At 47.2% G+C, this 21,769-nt stretch overlaps 1 protein-coding gene across 4 annotated transcripts in view; it reads left to right on the top strand.

Moving 5' to 3' along the window:
* Positions 1-21,769, top strand: part of PDE4B (phosphodiesterase 4B) — a 171,745-nt gene that overhangs the window by 140,004 nt on the left and 9,972 nt on the right. For 3 of the 4 annotated variants that reach the window (XM_069861962.1, XM_069861966.1, XM_069861963.1), the window contains exons 6-7: positions 4,742-4,854; positions 19,956-20,049. In XM_069861962.1, coding sequence (XP_069718063.1) covers positions 4,742-4,854; positions 19,956-20,049 — 207 coding nt within the window. Of the gene's footprint in view, positions 1-4,741; positions 4,855-18,688; positions 19,190-19,955; positions 20,050-21,769 lie in introns of those variants that run through there. The other variant, XM_069861967.1, reaches the window with a different exon arrangement.

Raw genomic sequence — 21,769 nt, forward strand, 5'->3', positions numbered from 1 at the left:
TTCTGTTTTCTGTTTACTGGAATCCCTGTAGTGACACTAGACGCCACTTAGTGAGAGAATCCTTGTGCATTTCATCTTCTTCCTCTGTCACTTCTTTTTCTTTTCCTCCTGCTTTTTGGGGGCTCCTCTGTTCTCTCACTTGTCATTTTAACCCTGCCATCACTTCTAGTCCCCTCTGGTGTCCCACGTGGCCACCTCTGCAGAAGCAGACACTGCCGCTGCAGGCAGAGCTGGTGCTGAAGCATCACCAGCATGTGCTGGAAGGAACAGGCTTCCAAGAGCATTTTGTCCTCTTGTATATCGTGCTGTGGTGCAGCCAGCCATGGCTCTGCCATCTGCAGGGGCTGGTGCTGCAGGACTGTTGAGCAGGGTGGAAGGTGCCATAGTGTTGTCAGGAGGGAGGAGCTGCTCCTTCTCAGAGGGTCTGCCTTGGGTTGTGCACTAGAGTATGTTTCCCAATATCAGTATCAAATTATACTAGTAATTTAAAAATATTCAAATGTCATTAGTATGTCTGTATCCTTGATTAGTAACTATTAAGACAGAAAATTTGTTACTCCCTTTTAAGATGATTTCCATCAGAAAGTTAATACGTTTGTAGAAGAGCAACTTCTAACTGGCATAACGTCTGACTTACTTTTGCATAGCTCTCTATCTCACAACATTTCACTAGGAGCTGGGAGTGCATATTTTAATTTTACATGCTGTTTTTCAAAAATACCGTGTGCAAATCTGGCCATATTTGTGGCGTTGTAGCCAGCGCTTTCATTATTTATTTGTAAATAGTCAAAAGTTAACAATTAGGGAGTTAGCAGAGTTGCACATGCCCAAGGAGGGCTAGTTTGATGAGTTTGGGTTTCCAGCTTGATTGGTCTCAGAACTGGTCACTTAAAAAGCAGCTTAGGAGACAGTTACCGAGTTTCTGAGAAGGGTTGTGTTTGGGCTGTCTTCCTTCTGTCAAGGAGGACAGTGTCTTTTCTTCTACTTGCCAGTCTAATTTCTTGAAACTTATAGGAATGTGGTATCTTTGACGTACCTACTGGCTGAGACTACGGAGCTAAAACTTGGCAGGAGGTTCAGAAATTACTGAGGAAGGAGAACAGGGAGGGTGGAGAAGCTGAAGGGCTTGCAGACCCTGGAAGGAGGCACATCTTTAGAGCCTCTTTTCACAAGACTCATTTCCTTAACAAAATGAGTGAAAAATCTTTAGATTAGTCAAAACAAAGACACTTAAGAATTTAAGGAGAGCTATCCAAGGATGCAAGTGATGTAGCTTTTCCATGGAGCTGTGGGCAGTGGAGATGTGCAGGCCTAGTGTAAGAAAAGGCAAGTTCTTTTATACGGAAATGCACTTCTTCTAGGCTGGACACTGAACAGCTTTTGAACAGTAGCAGATCTCACCTTTTTTTCTGGAAGGTTGTACTTAGCAGAAGTGTTTACTATCACTTTACTGTATCTTTGCTGTTGAAATGGCTAGAGATATTTTAAGTTTTCAAAACATCTGCATTTAAACCCTTAATCTATTGAGCTTTAAATGTTTTTGTTGAAAAGGCCTAAGTTAGTGACAATGCACGCATATTTACATGAGGAAACCAGGCTGCACCCTGAAGGGATCCTCGCAGCCTTCTTTCAGGAAGCCTCTCAGAATGAAGCCGAAAAGCTGCAAAACACCAGTGGGAAAGGAGGGGCATTGGGCACAGCTGCCCAGACCTACCCTGCTAAAAATTCTGGAACACGCTACAAACACTCGTTGTACATTTATCTCAAATTCTAAAACCTAAAAGTAAAAATTTTAAAATATTTAGAGCTGGCAGTAGCCAAAACCTCTTGCTCTATACCTAAGTCCTGAAGTTTCTCGATTCACATTATTCTCCTTAATATATAAGAATAGCCTGGACCCTTCATCAGCTCTGGAGAAAATAAGTCCTAGAACATGAAGTGTAGATTTCTGTTCTTAGGTCTTGCATTGCCTTGATGGTTCTTTGGGGGTTGAGGACTTGAGGTGAGGTCACAGGGGCAGCAAGCCCTGCAACCCTGACCCTGGGCAAGGCTGGAGACCCACACAGGACTTCAGTCACTGTCTAGTTCCATAGGGAGCCCATTCCTTCTGCTGCAGAAAAGCACATGCAGCTCACGCTGTGGTTGTGTGACATGGTCCTGCTTCCCTAGAAGTTTTAGAGCAGGGGAGCACTTTCAATAACAGTGTGGTTCATTATTTAAACATATGGTCAGCGCCTTTTTACTTTGTCTAAGGAGATGGGTTTTTTTTCTACTCCTAAAATCATGATTTAGCCTGTGTTAGTTTTATCAATGCAAACATTTCCTATTACAAGGAATTTGAGCCTTTCCAGGTCAACTAATTTACATGATGAAGTAGTTGATGGAGAATATGCATGTTAGAGAGGAAAATACGCCCAAGTTCTGTGTGTTTTGGCTATTTCCACCCACTTTTTGATATGTGTATCACAGAAGTATGCAAGAATGAGATTACTTGCCATATTTGGAGCTCTGTGAGCACAGAAAAAACATTAACTTTCGATGCCACAAAGATTCAGATTTACTGAATCTTTAAAATGTGCCTGTGCTAAGTGGTCCCTGCGACTTCATTGCCAAGTTACTCTTCAGCAGCTTCTATTTTCTGCCACGTGACTTCAGACATCAAACGTACGATCTCTATACAATACTCATTAATGAAGCGCATCGCTTGGTGGATATGGTGACTGATGAAGAGGACCTGTCCTTATGAAGGCAGATGCTGGCAGGAGGTGCAGTTCTTTCCCCCGAGGATGTGGAGGGTTGGCAGAGGAAGCCCTGTGGGGAGTGCACCCCCATGCAGTCCCAGTGAGCACTTGACTGGGCAGGCAGTGGCAGATGCATGTATGGGGCATGTGTGCAGACAGCATATGTGCTGTACAGTAGGAACTTTGCTGAGTGTAATCATAACAATCCTGACCTCTGATGTCACCGTTACCTGCTCAGCCAGTGGCATTAGAAATGCTGAATCCATTACCTTTAACAGATTTATGGGGTAAGCATATGTCACTGGTATTATGAGAAGCAGTTACATTCATGGGGAGATTTTATGATTCACTGTATCCGCTTATGTAAACCTTAACTTTTACACTGAGAGCCGCTTGGGAGTATGTTGTCCTGCTGGCAGGGTCAAGAAGCAGAGCTTGGTGGGGGCAGGGGCTGGCGGGGCTGGGGAGTGGGGCTGGCAAGGCTTGGGGTGCAGAGCCTGCTGGGTGGCACTGGACAGCAGGATGGGTGCGGGCTGGTGTAGTCGGTGGTCAAGACTAGTGGGGAGCAGAGGCCGGTAGGGTCAGGGAGCACAGCTGGTGATGGTACTGGTGAGCAGGGCCAGGCGGGGTTGGAAAGCAGAACTGGTGGGGTTGAGGAGCAGGGTCCAGCAGGGTGCAGAGGCTGGCAGGGTTAGGAAGCAGGACCAGGTGGAGTTGAGGAGCACGGCTGGCAAGGAGCAGGAGTTGGTGGGCTTAAGCAGGACAGGTGGGGCTGAGGAGCAGAGTGTTGGGGAGCAGGACCAGGCAGACTGGGAAGCAGGGTGCTGGGGAGCAGGACCAGGCAAGGGTGAAGAGCAGCATTTTGGGGAGCAGGACCAGGCAGGGCTGGGGAGCAGAACCAGGCAGGGCTGAAGAGTGGGATGTTGGGGAGCAGAACCAGGTAGGGGTGAAGAGCAGCGTGCTGGGGAGCAGGACCAGGCAGGTCTGAGGAGCGGGGTATTGGGGAGCAGGGTGCTGCAGCTGAGGAGCAGCATGTTGGGGAGCAGGACCAGACAGGCTGGGAGGCTGGGCTGTTGGGGAGCAGGGCCCAGCAGGGCTGTGGATCAGGGTGCTGGGGAGTAGGGTGTTGGGGCTGGGGAGCAGCACCCAGCAGGGCTGTGGAGCAGGGTGTTGGGAAGCAGAACCAGGCAGGGGTGAAGAGCAGGACTGGATGGGCTGGGAAGCTGGGCTGTTGGGGAGCAGGGCACTGGGTCTGTGGAGCAGGGTGTTGGGGGGCAGAACCAGGCATGGCTGAGGAGCAGGGTGCCGGGGAGCAGGGTGCTGGGGAGCAGGACCAGGCAGGTGTGAAGAGCAGGACCAGATGGGCTGGGAAGCCGGTTTGTTGGGGAGCAGGACCCAGCAGGGCTGCAGAGCAAAGTATTGGGGAGCAGGACCAGAAGGGCTGGGAGGCTGGTTTGTTGGGGAGCAGGACCCAGCAGGGCTGTGGAGCAGGGTGCTGGGGAGCAGGACCAGCAGGGCTGCGGATCAGCGTGCTGGGGCTGGGGAGCAACACCCAGCAGGGCTGCAGAGCAGGGTGTTGGGGAGCAGGACCAGACGGGCTGGGGAGCAGGGCGCGGGGGAGCTGGGCTGCTGGGGAGCAGGGCGCTGGGGAGCAGCAGCAGCAGCCCGGTCTGGGAGCGGTGCTGCTGGCGCCGGGGATCCGGCCGGGCCGGGGCGCGGGGCTGGCGCGGCCCCAGCATCCCGGGGGCGGCGGGCGCTCGGCGAGCCGCAGCCCGGCCCTGCCCGGGGGGCGCCCGGTTCCCCGAGCCGCGGGGGCGGGGCCGGGCCGGGGGCCGGGCCGGGTGCCGGCGGCGGGCGGGGATTTACTGCCCGGCGGCGAGGGGAGCGCAGCGGCGGCCGCGTGATGAGGGAGCGGAGCGGCACCTCCGGCTCGGGCGGCCCCGGCATGGAGAGGCTGCCGCCGCGCCAGCCCGACTACATGTCCGTCTGCCTCTTCGCAGAGGAGCCCTACCAGAAGCTGGCCATGGAGACGCTGGAGGAGCTCGACTGGTGCCTCGATCAGCTGGAGACCATCCAGACCTACCGCTCCGTTAGCGAGATGGCATCCAACAAGGTGAGCCGAGCGGCGGCGGGATGCGGGACGATGCGGGATGCGCTGCGGGACGATGCGGGATGCGCTGCGGGACGCGGTGATGCGAGATGCGGGGCGATGCTCGTCCCGTCTGCGCGTGTGTCCGATCCCGAGTTGCTCCCAGGGCGGGCGGTGCGGGTTTCCCCGGCAGAGGCGCAGCGGGACGGCGTGGGGAGAGCGGTTCTTACCGCCGGGCTCGTTCCCGGGAAGTAAAAGGCGCTTCGGTTAGCCCCTTCGGAGCCGGTGTTAGCAGAAACGCTGTGAAACCGCCCGCGTTTACCAAATTATCACTTCAAAAGTCAGTTATCTTCATTGCCGTCTGTCCGTAATGACGGCAAACTCTAAACATTGCGGTGCGTTGTTTTATTGCTGCTTTGTCTCTCGGTGAGCGTTTAATTTTGTGTTTAATGTGGTGGGCTGGCTCGGCACCGCTTGCCAGCGCCCGCGGAGGGTGCGGAGCCGGAGTGGGTGTGCGGGGAGGGAGCGCTCAGAGGAGCCGCTCGCCCGGCGCCGCTTTTTTTCAGCTTTTAACGCGCCGTGAGCGAGCGGGGAGTTCTGAGATGTTCTGCGAGGAGTGAGGTGCTAAAATAAAGTAAGGAAAGGAGGCCGTGCTGAAAGTCGGAGACGCGCGGGGTGGGGAGGGAGCCCCGAGAAGATGCGGAGAGGAACGCGGGGCTGAACGCCCTTCTCCGCGCAGCTTCTGGGAGGTGCGGTCCCTGCATCCCCCCACACCCATCCCGGGCGGGTGCGCTTCGCTCCAGCATCTCCCCCGGGCAGCTCTGGCCGTGCCGAGCGGCTGGATAGGAGCCTTCGCACCTCGGGCCGGGCCGCTGGGCCACTTTTTTCTCCCAAAGTCCCTGCAGCCGGTCTCCCTCCTCGCTCCCCGAGGCCGTGCCTGCTGCAGCCGAGCCTCAGCCCCTGGAGCGGGTCAGGATGCAGCCCCAGCCCGCTCCCTCTTCGCTCCTGCAGGCTGTGCCTTTGGCCAGATGCCGTCGTTAAACCCAGTTCCGAGCTGTACTGCACAAACCCGGTGTTATTTTTTTCCTAATTGGCAATTAATGAAATCAGAGAGGTTGAATCATAAACTGATTTTATGGAAAAAGTTGAGCAAAGAAATCCCCTGTTATTTCAGCTTCCTCCTCTGTTAGTGATTACCACGACGTGCAGGCGCAAAGGAAGCAATAAAAGTTTTACAGACGGAGCTTTCAAGAAAGGAATATAATTTTTTTTTCTGAGTTTGTGTTGAAGGAAGCCAGGGTGAAAGCTGAGAAAGGTTTAGGCTGCGCCTCTGATGTGGACAGTAAAGCCCTTCATTTTGAGATGTAGTTTTTTTTCACCGAGTGCCAAATCTGGACTCACAAAGGTGAAAGACGTAAGTAAATTGGTTACTGTAGTAATCAGGAGTTGTGATCCCTCTGTGTGCAGATGGCTTACAGCTGGACTGACCAAAAGGTTCCCAAAACGTTGCTCTTTTATAATGAGTGTCTGAAATGTCTGCACATTTTGATCAACTTCCAGTATCATTTTCATCTGTGAAAGAGAAGCATAAAATGGCCTCACACCTTGCTTTCCTTTCCTCATGAGAAGTAAATACTGACAAATTAGTCTGGGGGTTTGTGGTTTTCGGGTTTTGGTGGCAGACGTACAGTCTGCAGAGTGATCTCAGTGTGAGGAGCCGTTGGTTTGGAGACATGAAAACATCTTCAGGAGGAGGCTGCAACGGTCCTTACTTGGTCAGGTTTTTCCCTTCAAGTATCGCACTCAGCTGTCCGCTTCGGTCAAAGGCATTTAAATTTGTCACCACTAAATAGCAAAACAGTCTGATGTTTTGAAAACAGGATGCTTGGGCTCCACGTTATTAAAGAAAAACGGAAAGAGAAACAGTATAGATAGGAAGAAAGCAAATAGGCTCAGCATGCTCCCAAGTGCCAGAGCAGTATAAACAGTGACCTATCTTCCTGACCTCCGCTCTCGCTGAGTTCCTGGCCCCGCGCCACCCAAGCCAAACTACGTCATTTGCGACTGATAGTAGGCATGGCACAGCTGTTGCAAGTGTGACTCGAATTTCCTGTCTCCTTCCTCACAGACGTAGTTTAGAAAATCCAGAGTTGCAGCAACGGCAGGCAGAGAGGGAGGATCTCGGCATACGTGTTCGCGGGGTGATTCTCAGAAGTCCCTCACCGCAAAGGAATCGCTGAGGGGAAACGCCATGCGGAATGGCATTCTGGCTCTGAGCTGATGGTTTTCGGAAAACATCGGTTAAAACATGTGCTTGTAAGATGTGAGTTAATTACAGGAGAAGTGAGGAAATGAGCAGCTAATCTTACTGTGAGCTAACGAGCCTGATTGCACTGACATCAGTGTGAGCCAAGGGAGCAGGGCGCTTGCACAGTGGGACCCTACAGTCCTGTGAGCAGGGATCGGGCGTAAAACTGGTGGAGAGGAGAACAGAGTTCCATGTGCTGTCGTCGGCATCCGTGAGTCCTGACGCACTACTAGAGCGGTGCCTGATCCGCAAACTGACCCAGGTGCGTTGCTGCTCCAGCTGCAGGCTTCTGCTAAAGAACAGCTCACCATGCACAGTGCCCTTAACTTTCCAAACTAGTAGTTTTCCAGATTACCTTGTTCTCTGCTTTTGCAGAGATTGCAACCAGTGTAAAGGACATTTATTTTCCTCGCATTATGCTAATCTTCTGCTACGAGCACAGTAGGGCACTGCAGCTTTGCAGCGAAACGGAGTTCCATAGACGTTCAGTGCTGCCTGTAGAAGCAGACCACACATATTTACATGATTGTAACATATATGTATAGTATTTTTTCCCTGCATTTATCACTCTGCCCAGCTTCCAGCTCGTGCAACTGCTGTGTCTCAGAAGGATTTGTGAGTCATGGGCCTGCTGATAAAGAAGGGATATTTCCTCGCTTTGTGGCCACCCTGTAATGTTGCGTTTGGCATTAGGCAGCTGTCCGCAGGCTCGCTTGTCCTGCAGATGGAAGCGCAGGACCCCCTCAGCACTATGACCTAATATAGCATTTGGGATTTGGTGGAGGACATGCATAGTGCATCCCCGAATCATAAAAAAGGGCAAGTCTTTTTCCCAGCTGAAATGCTGATCTTGTCAGTTCCAGGTTTTCATGGGGCAGTGTTATCATAGAAATAAGGAATGGAGAAAACACTATTTCTCAAGAGCTACATTCCCATCCTTGTAGGATGCAGCCCAGATGGCAATGGACCTAAGAAGCACCTTGCCATCTCCTTAAATTAGACCAGACTTATTTAGAGCTTTTTGCAGTCCATCCAGAAAATAAATGGACAGATAACATCATTTGTGTTCTGTGGGGATATTCTAATTTGAAGTGGACAGAGGTTGTTGTTACCAGGGGTGCCTGCCTTGTGCTCTTGCAACTTTCCAAACCCACTTCTGTACCTGGACTGTTCATGGGGAACCCTTCCCTGCCAGCACCGCCCATGCAGCTGCAAACATCGCAGAGTAAATCCTTAAACTCTGTTCTTTGAACTCTTAAAGACATCTCTGTTACTACAGAGTGCTGAATAATGCAACTCAGATCTTGCCACACAAGACCATTTTCAGCTGTCGGCTCAGGGCAGCAGCATGGCAGGGCTCCATGCTCCTATCTTGGTTGCTTGTGAGCCAGAAGCCACTAAGATAAACATAACTGATTTCATTTTGCGTGTATTTCAAAGAGTATTTCGGTCAGAAAAGAGGAGCAAGGCCGCACCTAGCTTTCAGGAGACAGTGGCTAAATAAACATCTGGACACTAATGTAAACTCCTAAGGTCCATGGTGGAGGTCGAGTGTGGTATGGGCTGAGTGCCAGAAGCGTATGTGCTGGGCTGCACAGTCTCCACGCTTGCCCGCCTGTCTCCTGCCAGTCCATCAGCCTCAAACCCTGTCCTCTTCGTACGTGATGTTTCCCTTATGTGGTGCCGAGCTGTTTAGTCTTTCACTTGCTTTTGCTGTAACTTCCTTTGTTTAATATGCTTTAAAATAGCCGAGCACCGCACAAAGAGAGGCTTGTTCACTTGTGCAGCAGCCAGCAAGACAAAGAGACTTCCACGTCTCCTGTTTTTACAAGCTGGGATGAATCACTGAGCTCAACACGCGGTTCCCCAGCTGCACACCGGTATTCCCTTCGCCCGGGGACTTGCATTGTGGAAACGGGGATCCGCGACCGAGTGCTTGGGAGAGCTCTCCAGAGTGCGTCAGGCTGGTCAGAGCAGCCCCTGGCATTGCTCCACAGCAGTCCCTGCAGAGCTGGTCCCTGCAGAGCCCTAACGCGCGCACACTGTTGCCTGTGTCAGGTTTGATGTCGTTGGCATGCTCCGCGTCGCTTAACTGTTTCTTGGATGTGCAGCTGCTGTCTGCAGAGCAGGACACCAGGCGATCATTGTGCTTGATGAGAACTGCGGCAGGAGCTGTTGATACCTGAGGTTGGGAATATTCACATGATCTTTCTTTTATCTAATGGCATTTTATTTGTGTTAAGGATGTTCTTGTTCTGGAGGACAGGGCACGGTTTTTCTTAAGGTAAAGCTAGGTGTGGTGTGGGTTCTAGGTTTTTCAACAGTGAGCAGTGAACATGAGGTTGCAGTGAGACGTGCTGGGTGAGGAACAGCCAGCTCTGAACAGCGGCTCTGGCCCAGACTGTGAAACCCCTCATGAATGTTCAAAACGTGGGGAGCTGGGTCTGAGTCATTTGTGTATGAGTTCACATCGCTATCATAAATGGACTTTCAGGGTAGCTGTCTCTGTATCCATCCCATTCCTCCTCCCTTGCTCTCTGGCCTCTAAAATACTTCATTCTGATTATATCGAATATGTTGTAAGAGTGAGATGGAATAGTGGGTCCATATGTGGATGGGCTTATTTAACAATCTAGAATTTGGTCTTGCAAGTCTTCTGGGCTCTCAGTTCCAGATATTTTAGTTAAACTGATTCAAGTATTTAAAAAAAGAAATATTGGAGAGCTGCACCATTGTCTCTGAAAAGTGCTCGTACAGTATTAGGAACCACTGCCACTGCTGGAAATCCCTCCTAGAGCAAAGTGACTTTGAGTGGTGGATGCTTTCTTATCCTCTCAGACTGTTGTAGTAAACAGGTGGGAAAAGCCCAGATGATGGTGATCCCAGAGCACCACACCATATGTGCTGGTGGTGCACATCCAGGTAGCCCCAGCCACAGATGAAGACTTCAGGGGTTTAATTTTGGTTCAAACCTATCTTCCCAAGAGCCTTCCTGGGGAGCTTCCATCTTCTGGTACATGAGGGTGCCCAAGGCCTTCTAGCCTGTCCTTTAAACATTTCTGCTTGTACTTGGATGTGATGGGTTTTAAAATTCTGCGTTCTCAGAGTTTTGTGTTATAATGCATTAGGGTGGGGCTTAAATAAATAATAGCTCAAAGGCAGGTTCAAAATGAATCATGATGTGAGGGCAGGACCAGAGAGTGACTAACTGTTCTGAGCAGTGACCTCTCTGGAAGGGAAGTGAGGTTGCTGGAGTCGCATGAAATCTTGAAGGAGAAGCATCACTTAGGATGTGAGTGAACGATGAAGGATTTCACAGTAGGATTTAATCCTTGAAGCAGTCCTAATCCAGACCCTTATTTTGTGGAGCAGGCCAATTTCCACAGTCTGACTCCAAACACCTCGTTTTTTCTACCCAGGCACAGAGAAACTGCTTTTAGTGGGGTAAAATATTTGCACTAAGTGAAACTTAATTGAATGATGTTGTGTTATCGAAGCCAAAACATGTTGTGGAGGTGTATTGGTTTGAAGGCTCATCAGTGAGAGCTCATAGAGGGAGAGATTCCTCTGATTAAAGCCTTTGCTCTGTGTTTAAAGCAAACAAACGAGAAGTGCCTTACCTTGCTGCTGGTTTAGCACAGCTGGGCAAATGCTGCATAAAAATTATTCTGCAAATTATTTGCCTATCTCTATGTGAGAAGGATTTTTCATTTAAATATATTTACATTAATTAGTGTGTTCCGTATGGTTGCGGTGCTTACATTAGGTTCACTTTGTTTTCAGCAGGACCAATTGCCACGCTTTCCTAGGGGGGAGTGCTATACTGCAGAGCTACACTGGCTTTTTCCACAGGATTTACTCTTGAATCTGTGTTTTCTGAAGCAAACAGACTTCTGGCAATTAAAAGTTGTCAGAGTTTTTCTCATTATGGGCATCTTGGAAAAGTCATCTCAGGGCACAAAGTTATTTGAATTTTTCACAGCCTGTTCTCCTACTCAGGCAAAACCCCAGCTGGATTTGCCTAAACGATGTCTGCAGAGTCTGACTCTAAATTAAATTTAAATTGCTGCTTCATATGATTAGCAAAATCCCATGTTTAATTGTATTGCTCTCTTGTTAAATGACAAATGCAGTTCCCTCTCAGGTTTTTTTTTTTGCAGGAGGTTGAGAATATAATCCAGGCACGTTTCGTCTGAGTGTCCAGCAACTCATGGTTCAGCCCTGAGCCCCGCAGGAGTAGGGATGCCTGTGCCTGCTCTGCCTGCCCTGGCAGCAACGAGCGGCTGGGGAGGCTCTCTGGTTTGTGGGCTCTTTTTACGTAGTTGTTTGGCTTCCTTTGGCACTCAAGGCTTCATCAGTGTGGTTTGCACGGGCGTGACTGACAGAAGATTTTGGTCTGAGATCTGCAACCTTCTGGAGCTGTATCTGCTCTCTAGGCCACAGATGTTGTCAGCTGTATCAGGTCTTTCTTTAATCAACTTTATGTCAACAAACAAGCTGCTGTAGGTTTTAATTTTGCTGTTGTTGCTTCCTAGCCTTCAGCTTGGGCTGGTACTCATCATCTCTTCTTCCTGATTTTCCTTCTGCGGTTAACATGATAAACATTTTTCCACCTGGTAAAACTCTATAAAAATGATTTTGCAGAACAAGTGTTTTTGCTTGTTTCTGGTTTTATTGACTCACCTCTCATCTGAGCAGAGAATAAAAGCAGCATTGGGATGAAAAACTGGTATGAATGCTCTCTATGGTGCACTCAGTTGCTCTGGAAAAGATGGTGCTAGTCTCAGAAGCTACCCCTTGCCTCTCATGTGTGATTTGTGTGATCCTTCTTGCTTACGGTCCTTTGTTTTATGTTCTAAAACACAGCTTTCAGTGATGGAGAGAGGGTGCAGTTCCCAGGGGGTCTCTGCTGATCCTCTGTCTGGTTGAGAGTTCCTGCCATGTGCAGTTTGGTGCTTACCAGTAAGGATATTCATACAAAATAGAGTAGGCTGATGTGTAGACTCCAGATATAATTTAATGTATTAATTGGCTAGAAGAGATCTATTCTTAAGTACCGGAAGAGCATTTTGGATGAAGCAGAAACTGGCCTAAGCTTCTTCCAAAGGAACCCAAAGCTTTAGTTCAAGCTGCAGACTGGGCCATACCCAACCACCGTGTTTTTTCCGCCTGGGAGACTCACAATGTGTACTTTGTCACACCACGCAGTGTGAAATCTTAAATTCTCTGAGTCCTGGTATTTCATGTCAATCTAAACAAATTTAAATCTCAAGCAAGGGCTGTTTGGTACCAAACTCAATGGTATTGAATACTCCAAGACGTGAATTCATTTGCAATAGATGCTGCAGGGCAGCCCCAACCAAGGAGGTGGCGAGCAGATTTGGCCCTGCAGGGTATGGCACGCATATTCTCCTTGTGCCAACAAAAACTCAGGCGGCCCATCTTATAAACACATGACACATTCATCTTTGGGAAGTAAATGGAGTGGTTTCTCCATGACCTTACCAATTCCCCAGCATCGGGAGGAGGTGGTGGGGGTTGTCTTCTGCATTACCAGTTCCTAGTAAGTGAGTAACGTGCCCCAAGCCTGCATTTAAACAAGGAAATTCAGTATCGTTTCCAAGCAGAACTAATTCACAGTGCTTACCTTGGGCAGGATCCTATAGGGAGTTTTTCCTTTCCAGCATTTTAATGCCATTTGCATATTGCAAGTGTCATTTATCTGGAAATGAGCTGGAAATGTATGGGGTGATAACACTTATGCTTCAGGTTCCACTTAATCACTTTTTTAAGCCCCGTGTTGCGTAAACTTGTCCCACGCAAGGGAGGGTTCTGATGCTTTTAGAAATGCTAAACTTTACAGGTAAAATCTGAATATTGTTCTGTCTACATCAGATAGATGTTACTGCTTTCATGAGCAGCCACATGCTGATTTACGGCAACATGCTATTTATTTATCAACATTTACTTTGTGGATTTTTAAATTATTCTAATAACACAACGCCAACAAGTTGGTCATGATGCTACTCCTTTAAAGTCTTCCTTTGAACGTATGTATAAATCAACTCTCCTTTGATGTGAAATTGGAGATTTCATAACCGCGTGTTTACTTTATGGTTTAAAAAATAAGCTGAAGGGAAAACAAAAAAAACTAAAAAAAACAAATAGTACTTTGTATGTCATTAAAAATAGTTTCTAGCACATTAAAAACTATATTGTTTCAGGAAACAAAAACTAGAAAGAGTTGCAAAAGCATATGATTTTTTTTAATGACTGATGGTTGACTGCAATCATTCCACTTTTCTCCAGGCACTGAAATATGGATGAAAACTTTCTCCATTAGTACAGATCAGTGTGAAATGGACTGATTTTTTTTTTCTTTAAACATTTAAATGTACCTTCCAGTCAGCCTTCATGTGAGTGCTTAAAAAAGGAAAATTGATAGAAATTTTGAAGTAACGGGGTCAGTGGCAAATTTGTTCAATGCAGTCCTTTTTGCAAGTGATACAGTGTCAGGAAAGCACAGATAAAGGATGGTGTGCCTGCTTCTGCAAATCAGAGCATTTTAACTCTTTTGACTTGCAAACTTTTTAAGAAATCAGCAAATGAAATTCCCCAGCCCTGCAAAATCAGCAGGTTTTCGAAATGTACTTTGGGGGGAAAACAGAGTAATGAAAAATTACCTTTAGCAAATTATAAGGTGATTGTGTGCCAGAGATCGGCTTCCCTGCGCATCTCAGGAGCCAGCAGGGAGCGTCCAGGTCTGGTACCAACACCTGTCCTGGGGCACACGGGTCGCGCCCGGCGCTCAGGCAGAATCCTAACTCTGGGAGTTGTGTCCGCTTCAGGGTTAGGCACCTGGGCGGTGCAGGAAGGAGCTTTCCATGTCAGGAACAGAGAGCTAAGGATTTACAAATATTTCTTCCAGCTTCTCAAGCACAGGCAATGAGGTGAATCTCGTCTTTTTTAAAAAAAAAAAAAAAAATCTGCAGTCGTGCACAAGTGTCACATCCATTCCCTTCGGGGAACCAGAGGTCCAGACAAAAGCATTACACGCTTGCTGTTTGACCTGGTTGCTATATGCACGGATGAGTAATTTTCCTCCTGTGTGTAAATAATTTCCGTCTGGACTCTCGTTCCTGCTCTGTCACACGGGCAGGTGAGTGTCAGCTCTTCTCAGCTCTTCCCAGCTCCCGGTGCTGGGTGTCCAATTATTCCCAGGAGAAGAGCTGTTGAAATGAATGGAGTTACATCAAAGCTTAATTGTGCCTCTGAAACTGAAGTCATTTATCTGGGCAATTAAGCTGAGAAGGATTCAGCCCGGCTGCCTTTGCTTGAAATCAAAGGCAAAAAGTAACCCTCGTACCACAAATCCTTTTGTTCTGGGGATTTCTAGGAGCGGTGGAAGAGGGAGGGGTGTAATGTTTGCGTCAGAAGGGTGGGTCGCCAGGAACAGAGTTTATAAACATTTTTACACGCTGGAGATCTGCACTGAGATTCCCCCATCAAAGTGTGGGGTGGGACCCCGCTCTCCCTAGGTACTCCAGGCTGGAGCCCTGCAGCATCTTAGCAGCTCTTTTATCTTGAAATTGCCCTCAGCTCCTGCAAATGACTAGAAGTTTTTTTTTAAGCAGGCTCTTTGCATAAAGGCTCAGCCTCAGGGAACCTCAGCTGGTATAAATCGACTTCAAAGGATTTACATCAGCAGCAGATACATGCTTTATTCTCTCTGTAAAGCATCAGGAACACCTCTGGTGCTGTAGGAATATATAGGAACAGGAATAACAACAGGACTGTCACTGGAGCCAGTGTGGGGCTGGAAAGGTGAAGAACCCTGTGACTCTCCCTAACCTTCCTAGAAAAGGAAGAGAGTAGTTTCTTCTGTAACTCTCCCTAACCTTCCTAAGAAAGGAAGAGAGTAGTTTCTTCTGTAAAGAGCCAGAAAGGTGGGGTTTTCAACACAGAAGCACTGGGGAGATTCCCAGTGGTGCAGCCGTATCCTCCTGGACTCCATCCCACATGGCACACAGTGGCCCTGGAGCCAGGATGCTGCCCATGTGTTCGGGCTTCTAAATCTGGCTAGTACTGTCATAAATTAGGCCACATTTTCTTCCTTTGCACAAAAATGAAGGCAAGCAAACTTCACCTGCAGAGCATTTAATTTGGGTCAGGTGAAGGACCAGTGCTGAATGGTTGAAGGAGGTGTCGTGCTCTCAGTGCCACTGCCCTCCCATGTGCCCACAGAGGTCCCCATGGCTGTGTCCTTGCAGAGCCTTGCACCAGGGCTGGCATCAGCCCCCTGCTGCAGCTGAAGAAGTAGGAGCAAATAGCGTGCAGAAAATGTGAGCAGCAAGCGTGTGGCCTGGGCAGCCAAGAGGGGAACTGTGAGTGAACTTTCCCAATGGTAATCAAGGAAATTACTGCACGCACAACTGGAAAGCTGGAAAGAAAATGTGATTCCCTCTACCATAGAATACACGAAAAATGGTCACTGCTGGTAATCAAAGAATGATTCAATTTCTGGGAGACTTAATTTAGTTCAGATGACTTCTGCACTTACTTCAGAGCATGCAAAACAGGAAAACTCCATGCGATGAGATGGCTTTTTCTCACACAACCCTCCAGATGGTTTTAGACCTCTGTGACTTGCTGGGAGGGTCAGCTGTATCTCCATGCGTATTAAAAATTTCATTTGTAGCTTCATCTTAGTTTCGTTATTCACACGTTTTTTGTCAGTTGAATGTGTTAATCACATGGTCCTGTGGTCAGAGCTTGGGGTAGGGAGGAGAGATTCCCCAGCCCATTTCCTGAATTTACCTCTTTTAAAGGGAAAAAACCTCCTCAAGTCAAGGTGGGAATTCCCTCCCACGTATGTCCTCGTGTGCGTACATGCATCTCCTTATGTGTGCCTCAGTTCCCCTCTATACAGCAAGGTTAGCAGTGCTTATTTCCTTTGTAAAAGGCACTGAGATGGTTATTAATTCTGGAAATAAGAGCATATATCCACATGTTGCTGATAGGCATAATCATAATTGCCGAGCTGAGGGCCATGCTCTCCTCATGCACGAGCTCTTTAAAGCAGTAACACTTCTGTTTGCTTAATGGCAGAGCAGTTGGTATTTTCTCATTGCTAGTGTGCAATCTATTTGTTTTACCCTTTGCTGTCAAATCGATTTAACGAAGGGATCGTTACAGAGGTTTGCACATGACATCAGTCATTGATCTGTGCAGAGAGGCAGCGATGCAACGTGCTTTCTCCCTGCAGGTGCCGCAGGCAAATGGCAAAGCAGTTCAGAGGGAGCGGTGTCGCTCTAGAGCATCCTGACATCAAGGGAAGCTCAGGAAAAATCCCAAATACCCACCATGAGCAGCAAAGACAGCGATTACCGGAGTGCACCATCAGCATGCCTCGGTCCATGCTGAACTGTGTTGTTTTTGAAAGAACATTGTGTAATTAAGTAAATCCTTCTTAGGTGCCAGCATCATTCAGATGGTAAATTGCAATAAACTTTGCAAAGCATGTGGGTATTCTCATAGCACCGTGGGTGTCTCCGCTGGGTTTGGCACCAGTAGGCCTTTCAGCAGTGCTGTAATGCTGCAGTCTGCGTTTAGAGAAGGTTGCTGATTAAAAGTCTGGAGAAGTGAGCAAGATTAAGGCTGTTGGTGGAGATGAAGGGGACAGATTTCTGGTTAAAGATCAGATATGAGACTCCCAAGGTCTTTTATCTGTCCTCATCTCTGCTGCAGATGACTTGTGTGACCTTGTGGAGGCCATGTAATTGCTTTGTGCCTCTGTGAAAAGGCAGCAGCCGCCCTTTGTACGTTAGGCAGCCAGTTGTGAGGTAAAGGCATTTTTTTCAAATGTTTGTCCACCACTTGGGATTATTTGTCTGAAAGGCGTGATTGTATAGAAACCCCAACTGATTCAATGTTGCCTCAAAGTTGTTTGTGTGATCATCTGATTATGGCATTTTCCTTGTAAAGATAAAGTCCTCAATCCAGAGAAGTGTCTTGGCATGTGCTTTGCTGTAACTCTGTGGGAGTGCTCACGTGTTGGTGCTCGTGACCAGTGAAAATACGTCACTGTGACGAATGGTAGGGTCAGAGCTCTCCTCAGTTCCCGTAGGCTTTCTCTTAACTCAGTCTTCGTTCTTGGTGCTACTTGTTCTCCATCGCTAAGGTTTCTCTTAGGAGTTTCAAAAAGGCTTTTGTTCCTCTTGGTTGGCATGGAGTTTGGTGGAGACCCCATGAGCCAAGGCCCTTCCCTGTGTCCCAGTGCTGTGAGATGCCCTCCTGGGCGGCCAGCATCCTTCACATCCTGCTCCTGCCTGTATCCCATAAGCCAGTATTTAAACTGGATGAGTAACCTGGAAAGTGAGGTCTCACCGTGTGACATTCACACCAGCGGATCAAGGCAGGTTCCCACAAGAGAAGGTGGCAGAGGTGGTGGTGACAGACTCTGGGCAGGTAGCATCCCATCTTTGGTTTGTGCGTATGGCCACGTGGGAAAAGGGAGGTAGCATCAGCTTTCCACCTCTGATAAACATATATTTAAGGAGCTAAGAAAGTGGGTTCACAACTTCATTTGCTCTCTGGGGTTCTTATGGCCAAAAGGCTGAGCTGAAATCCCACCTGGATGATGCCCTGTAGTGGCTGGATCTGTGCCTGGCTGGTGAGGCGTGATTTTTTCTGGTGCTCAGTGCTGATCCAGCAGCCTGGGCGAGGCGGGAGCTGCAGGCTCTGCGCGGGCTCTGCATGGGCTGCGTGCAGGCTCTGCCTCTCCTTGTCCATCAGCTCTTGCTGCAGAGGCTGGGGGAGCGATGCAGCACTGGCTGCTCCCCCCGCCCCATGCCCACAGCGCGCGAGGAAGCCTCGTGACGTCATGCGGAGCAAGGCTGATAACGCTTAATCAAGGCAGTCGGAGAAAGGGAATAATTTTAGAGCAAAGATTGCACTTTTATTTTAGGAATCCTGGCTGCTGCAGAGCGTTACAGCCAGCGATCACCAAGGACATCCTGAAGCAGTGCGAGTGCTGCAGGCAGAGGTGGTTTCTTGCTGTGATCTGTGTCACATACACGATAGAATGTGTCGTGCCTTTGATTTGATGCTAAAAGGACAGCTGCATCTTCCTGATAAAGTGATTGCACTTCAGTTTAAAATAAAAATTGGTGATTAAAAGTTGAAATTTGGATGAGAGTACATTCTTTAAGAAAGGAGTTATTAAAATCTTATATTGTGATTACTGACTGACATTACAGATTTAAGGTTGTTTATACCTTTACTCTGAACAATACTTCCCATTTGTAAAGGTACATTTTGATACATTGCCAGATTTTGCCCTTTACCACAGGGAGGGGAAAAAAAACTACGATCATACTGAAAATGTGAAAAAAAAATGCTTTTAAAAGCCCATATGTGAATACTTGCTTTGAAAATCCTCGGTCTCTGTAATGAAGGGGATTTTTTAAAAAAAGCAGAAATCAAGAAGAGACTGCTGCCTGCTTTTGACTTATTTAAATATGCACAGAGCTTCCTCCATTTTAATCTTCCTTATAAAAAGATGGCTGTATTACTCAAGCTGGCAACCCCTCAGAAATCAGCGTCATTTTTTTGTCGTGCTGTTCAGCTGAGCAAGGCTAATGTGGAGTGGGGACCCCCTTCAGCCAACTAAGCAACCAGGACGATTCATAATTCATAAGTGCTTCCAGCCATCCAGCTGAATACATTTGGATTAGTTCTCGTTTCTTCGTGCAGTCCCTGATTTCATTATTCTCTCCTGCGAGCAAGTACACCCATGTTCAGCCCTCTGCGAAGATGCTATGCCAAGCTTGGCTTTGTCTGGGATTAGCAACTGCCGGGCTTTGGGGGATCTCTGGCTTTGATGAACGCTGCTTTTTTTTATTGACTGGGGAAGGGGGGTGTCTGTGTGCCTGAGGAGCTCTCCTGTCTTGACCGGCGATTTCTTCGTGAGGATTTGTGGACGGTGCTGTGGAGTTTTCCAAAATGCCTGAAGCAAACTATTTGTTATCTGTGTCTTGGGGTTATATTAAGGTGGGTTTAAAATCCTGAGGGGTTATAAATGACGGGGGGGGGGGGGGTTGTGCTGTATTGCTTAGATAAAAATTCTGTAAGGAGAAAATGTTTTCTAAATGGTTATTTATGCGTACTGTGTGGCAAGAGATAGACATGTGTGTACTGTGCATGTAGTGTACATGTATGTAATTTTTCCCCCCCTTTGGGAATTCACTGTTGCGGGATAAAATCATGCGGCAATAAACATGTGTGATTAGAAAATTAGGAAGATCATAGCCTGTATATCTGGGTGAACAAATGCTTGAATCCTACATTTTTTGTAATGATCCAAGCATATCTTCAGATTTATGGCATATTTCTCCTCTGCTCTATTCTGAACGTATGCAGTTGTCTTACACTTGCATAATTCAAAATGGAGCAAAGTTATAAAATTCAGAACAAAAGAAGGTTATAGGATGTGGAATTCAAACCAAATGCAAGAATTTGATCTTTTAGAGAGATTACCTGAGAGATTATCTTCTGATTTGTTACAGTAAGAACTAATATGAATCTTCGGAGGAAATTAATTCTGTATTTGAGTGTACTGAAAAGAAATATCTAGTCATGATGATGCTGAACAGTATCTAAATGAAACCATATGTCGCTGACTCCATTCCAAATATTTCCGTAAATTTGCTTTTAACATCTTACTTGTGGACTTGCTTGTGATATAGTTAGAGCTGTATTAATTTGGAACAACATTCAGAAAAATGCCATCTTTGTGTATGTTCTCTTCCCCTCCCAGTTCAAGAGGATGCTGAACCGGGAGCTGACACACCTCTCCGAGATGAGCCGCTCCGGCAACCAGGTGTCCGAGTACATTTCCAACACTTTCCTGGGTAAGGCATTGAATCCCAAGCTTTTAGGTGACTCAAAGATAATGATTAATGACAGCCTGATACCCACCAGTCAGTGCTTGCACCCGGTTATCCTTTGGGACAGAGCATTAATTAAGTGTTTTGATTTTCCACTTTCAAAATGGGTATGAGGAAGAAAACAATACTGTGATTGAATAAGTGTGTCCACAGAAGAATTCCTTCTCCAAATCAAAAGATTTTTCTGTTTACTTTGAATTATCGGTAGCTGCGTTATGCAGTATTTGATTTTTGTGTTGACCTTATGTAAAGGACAAAGTCACAGAAGCCCAGCTGCATACTCTCATCTTTGAAACTACTGCCTCTTAGAGCTACATCTTCACCATGCAGAATCAGGGGTGCAGACAATTAGGTTCAGCCCAGATATTTATGTATTACTTTGTGTGCATTTGCTCATTTTGCTCTGGAAGCCAGAATAAAGTGTAAAGAGAATATTTTGCATTTCGTTAGTTTTGTTGGAGCTCGTAGGACTACCAACATGAATGAAGCCTTGTGTTAACAAAATATATTTGTTATGAAAAATAATTTTCTGTGTTTGTGGGCAGCTTAGAATTTGTGGCCATTTGCATATAAACTGAAGCTTAGCACAGGACCCTCATATACATAACTGAGTTCCACAGCTTCCAACGCTGAGTGTATGCAGGTTGCCAGAACTTGTTTGAGGACTCATGCCCTGCGGTTAAGAAGCTCCAGAGTGCATTCACTGTACGACACACAATTATTTCCATTAAGGGATTTTAAAGTGATTTCAGTAGCCAGTTGCAACTGGAACTGCTCTGTGCATTTAGGACACATCACATCGTTAATAATCCGTATAAGTCTGTAGCTGCTTTATGGGAATCAGTTTGGCCCTGACTTATCACTCAGGTTAATCATGACATCCAGAACGTGAATTAATACAGGGAATAGAAACAAGACTGCCTAGCTGCCAGCCAGCAGGCCACTTCTTCAGCTGGAGAGCCTGGAGCGTACACAGCGCGCTGGGGAGCATGACCACTGTGGCATTTCCAGGGAATTTGTTGTTCATCAGCTCTTGCCACTAGGCATATTTCTCTGGAGCAGGATGTGCTGCAGCAGAAATATCTAGTGTGGCTTGATACTGTGGAACTAATATAAACCTAATAAGCCACACATACATTCAATTCTAGTGGAGCCTGTACCTCAGCAGGGGGTAATTAGCTGGGGCTGCTGCTGGTGCTAATGGGGCTGTATTATTCCCCATACTCAGACTGGGTTAGGTAACTGCATTTCCCTTTGCAATTCTTGACAGTGGTCTTGTCATTCCTATTTTGCTCTTCTCACATATTCTGTAGCCGTGACATCCTCGCTGTGTTGTGGCTATAGGGCCATGTTACTGCTGAGTGGTGCAGACTCTCCAGATTGGGCCAGATTGCAACTTGATTGCTCTTATTAAAAAGAAACGAATATGGCTTTTAAAAAGATCTTAACGTTTTTTTTAGGAAGTCATGCTGTTACATTTTTATGAATTGCATTCCTGCCCCTAAAACTTGGTTTAAGATTAAATGAACACACAAAACAACACGAGTCTACAACTTGAACAAACAAATATGCGAGTAGGACATCCATTTCTCTCCAAATTTGTATTTGTTAGATGGGGATAGCTTAGAGATATTAAAACCAGATCACAGGACTCGATTCAATGGGCTTGACTTTATTAAATGAG

Source organism: Phaenicophaeus curvirostris, chromosome 8 (genome assembly GCF_032191515.1).
Source record: "Phaenicophaeus curvirostris isolate KB17595 chromosome 8, BPBGC_Pcur_1.0, whole genome shotgun sequence".
Lineage (NCBI taxonomy): Eukaryota > Metazoa > Chordata > Aves > Cuculiformes > Cuculidae > Phaenicophaeus > Phaenicophaeus curvirostris.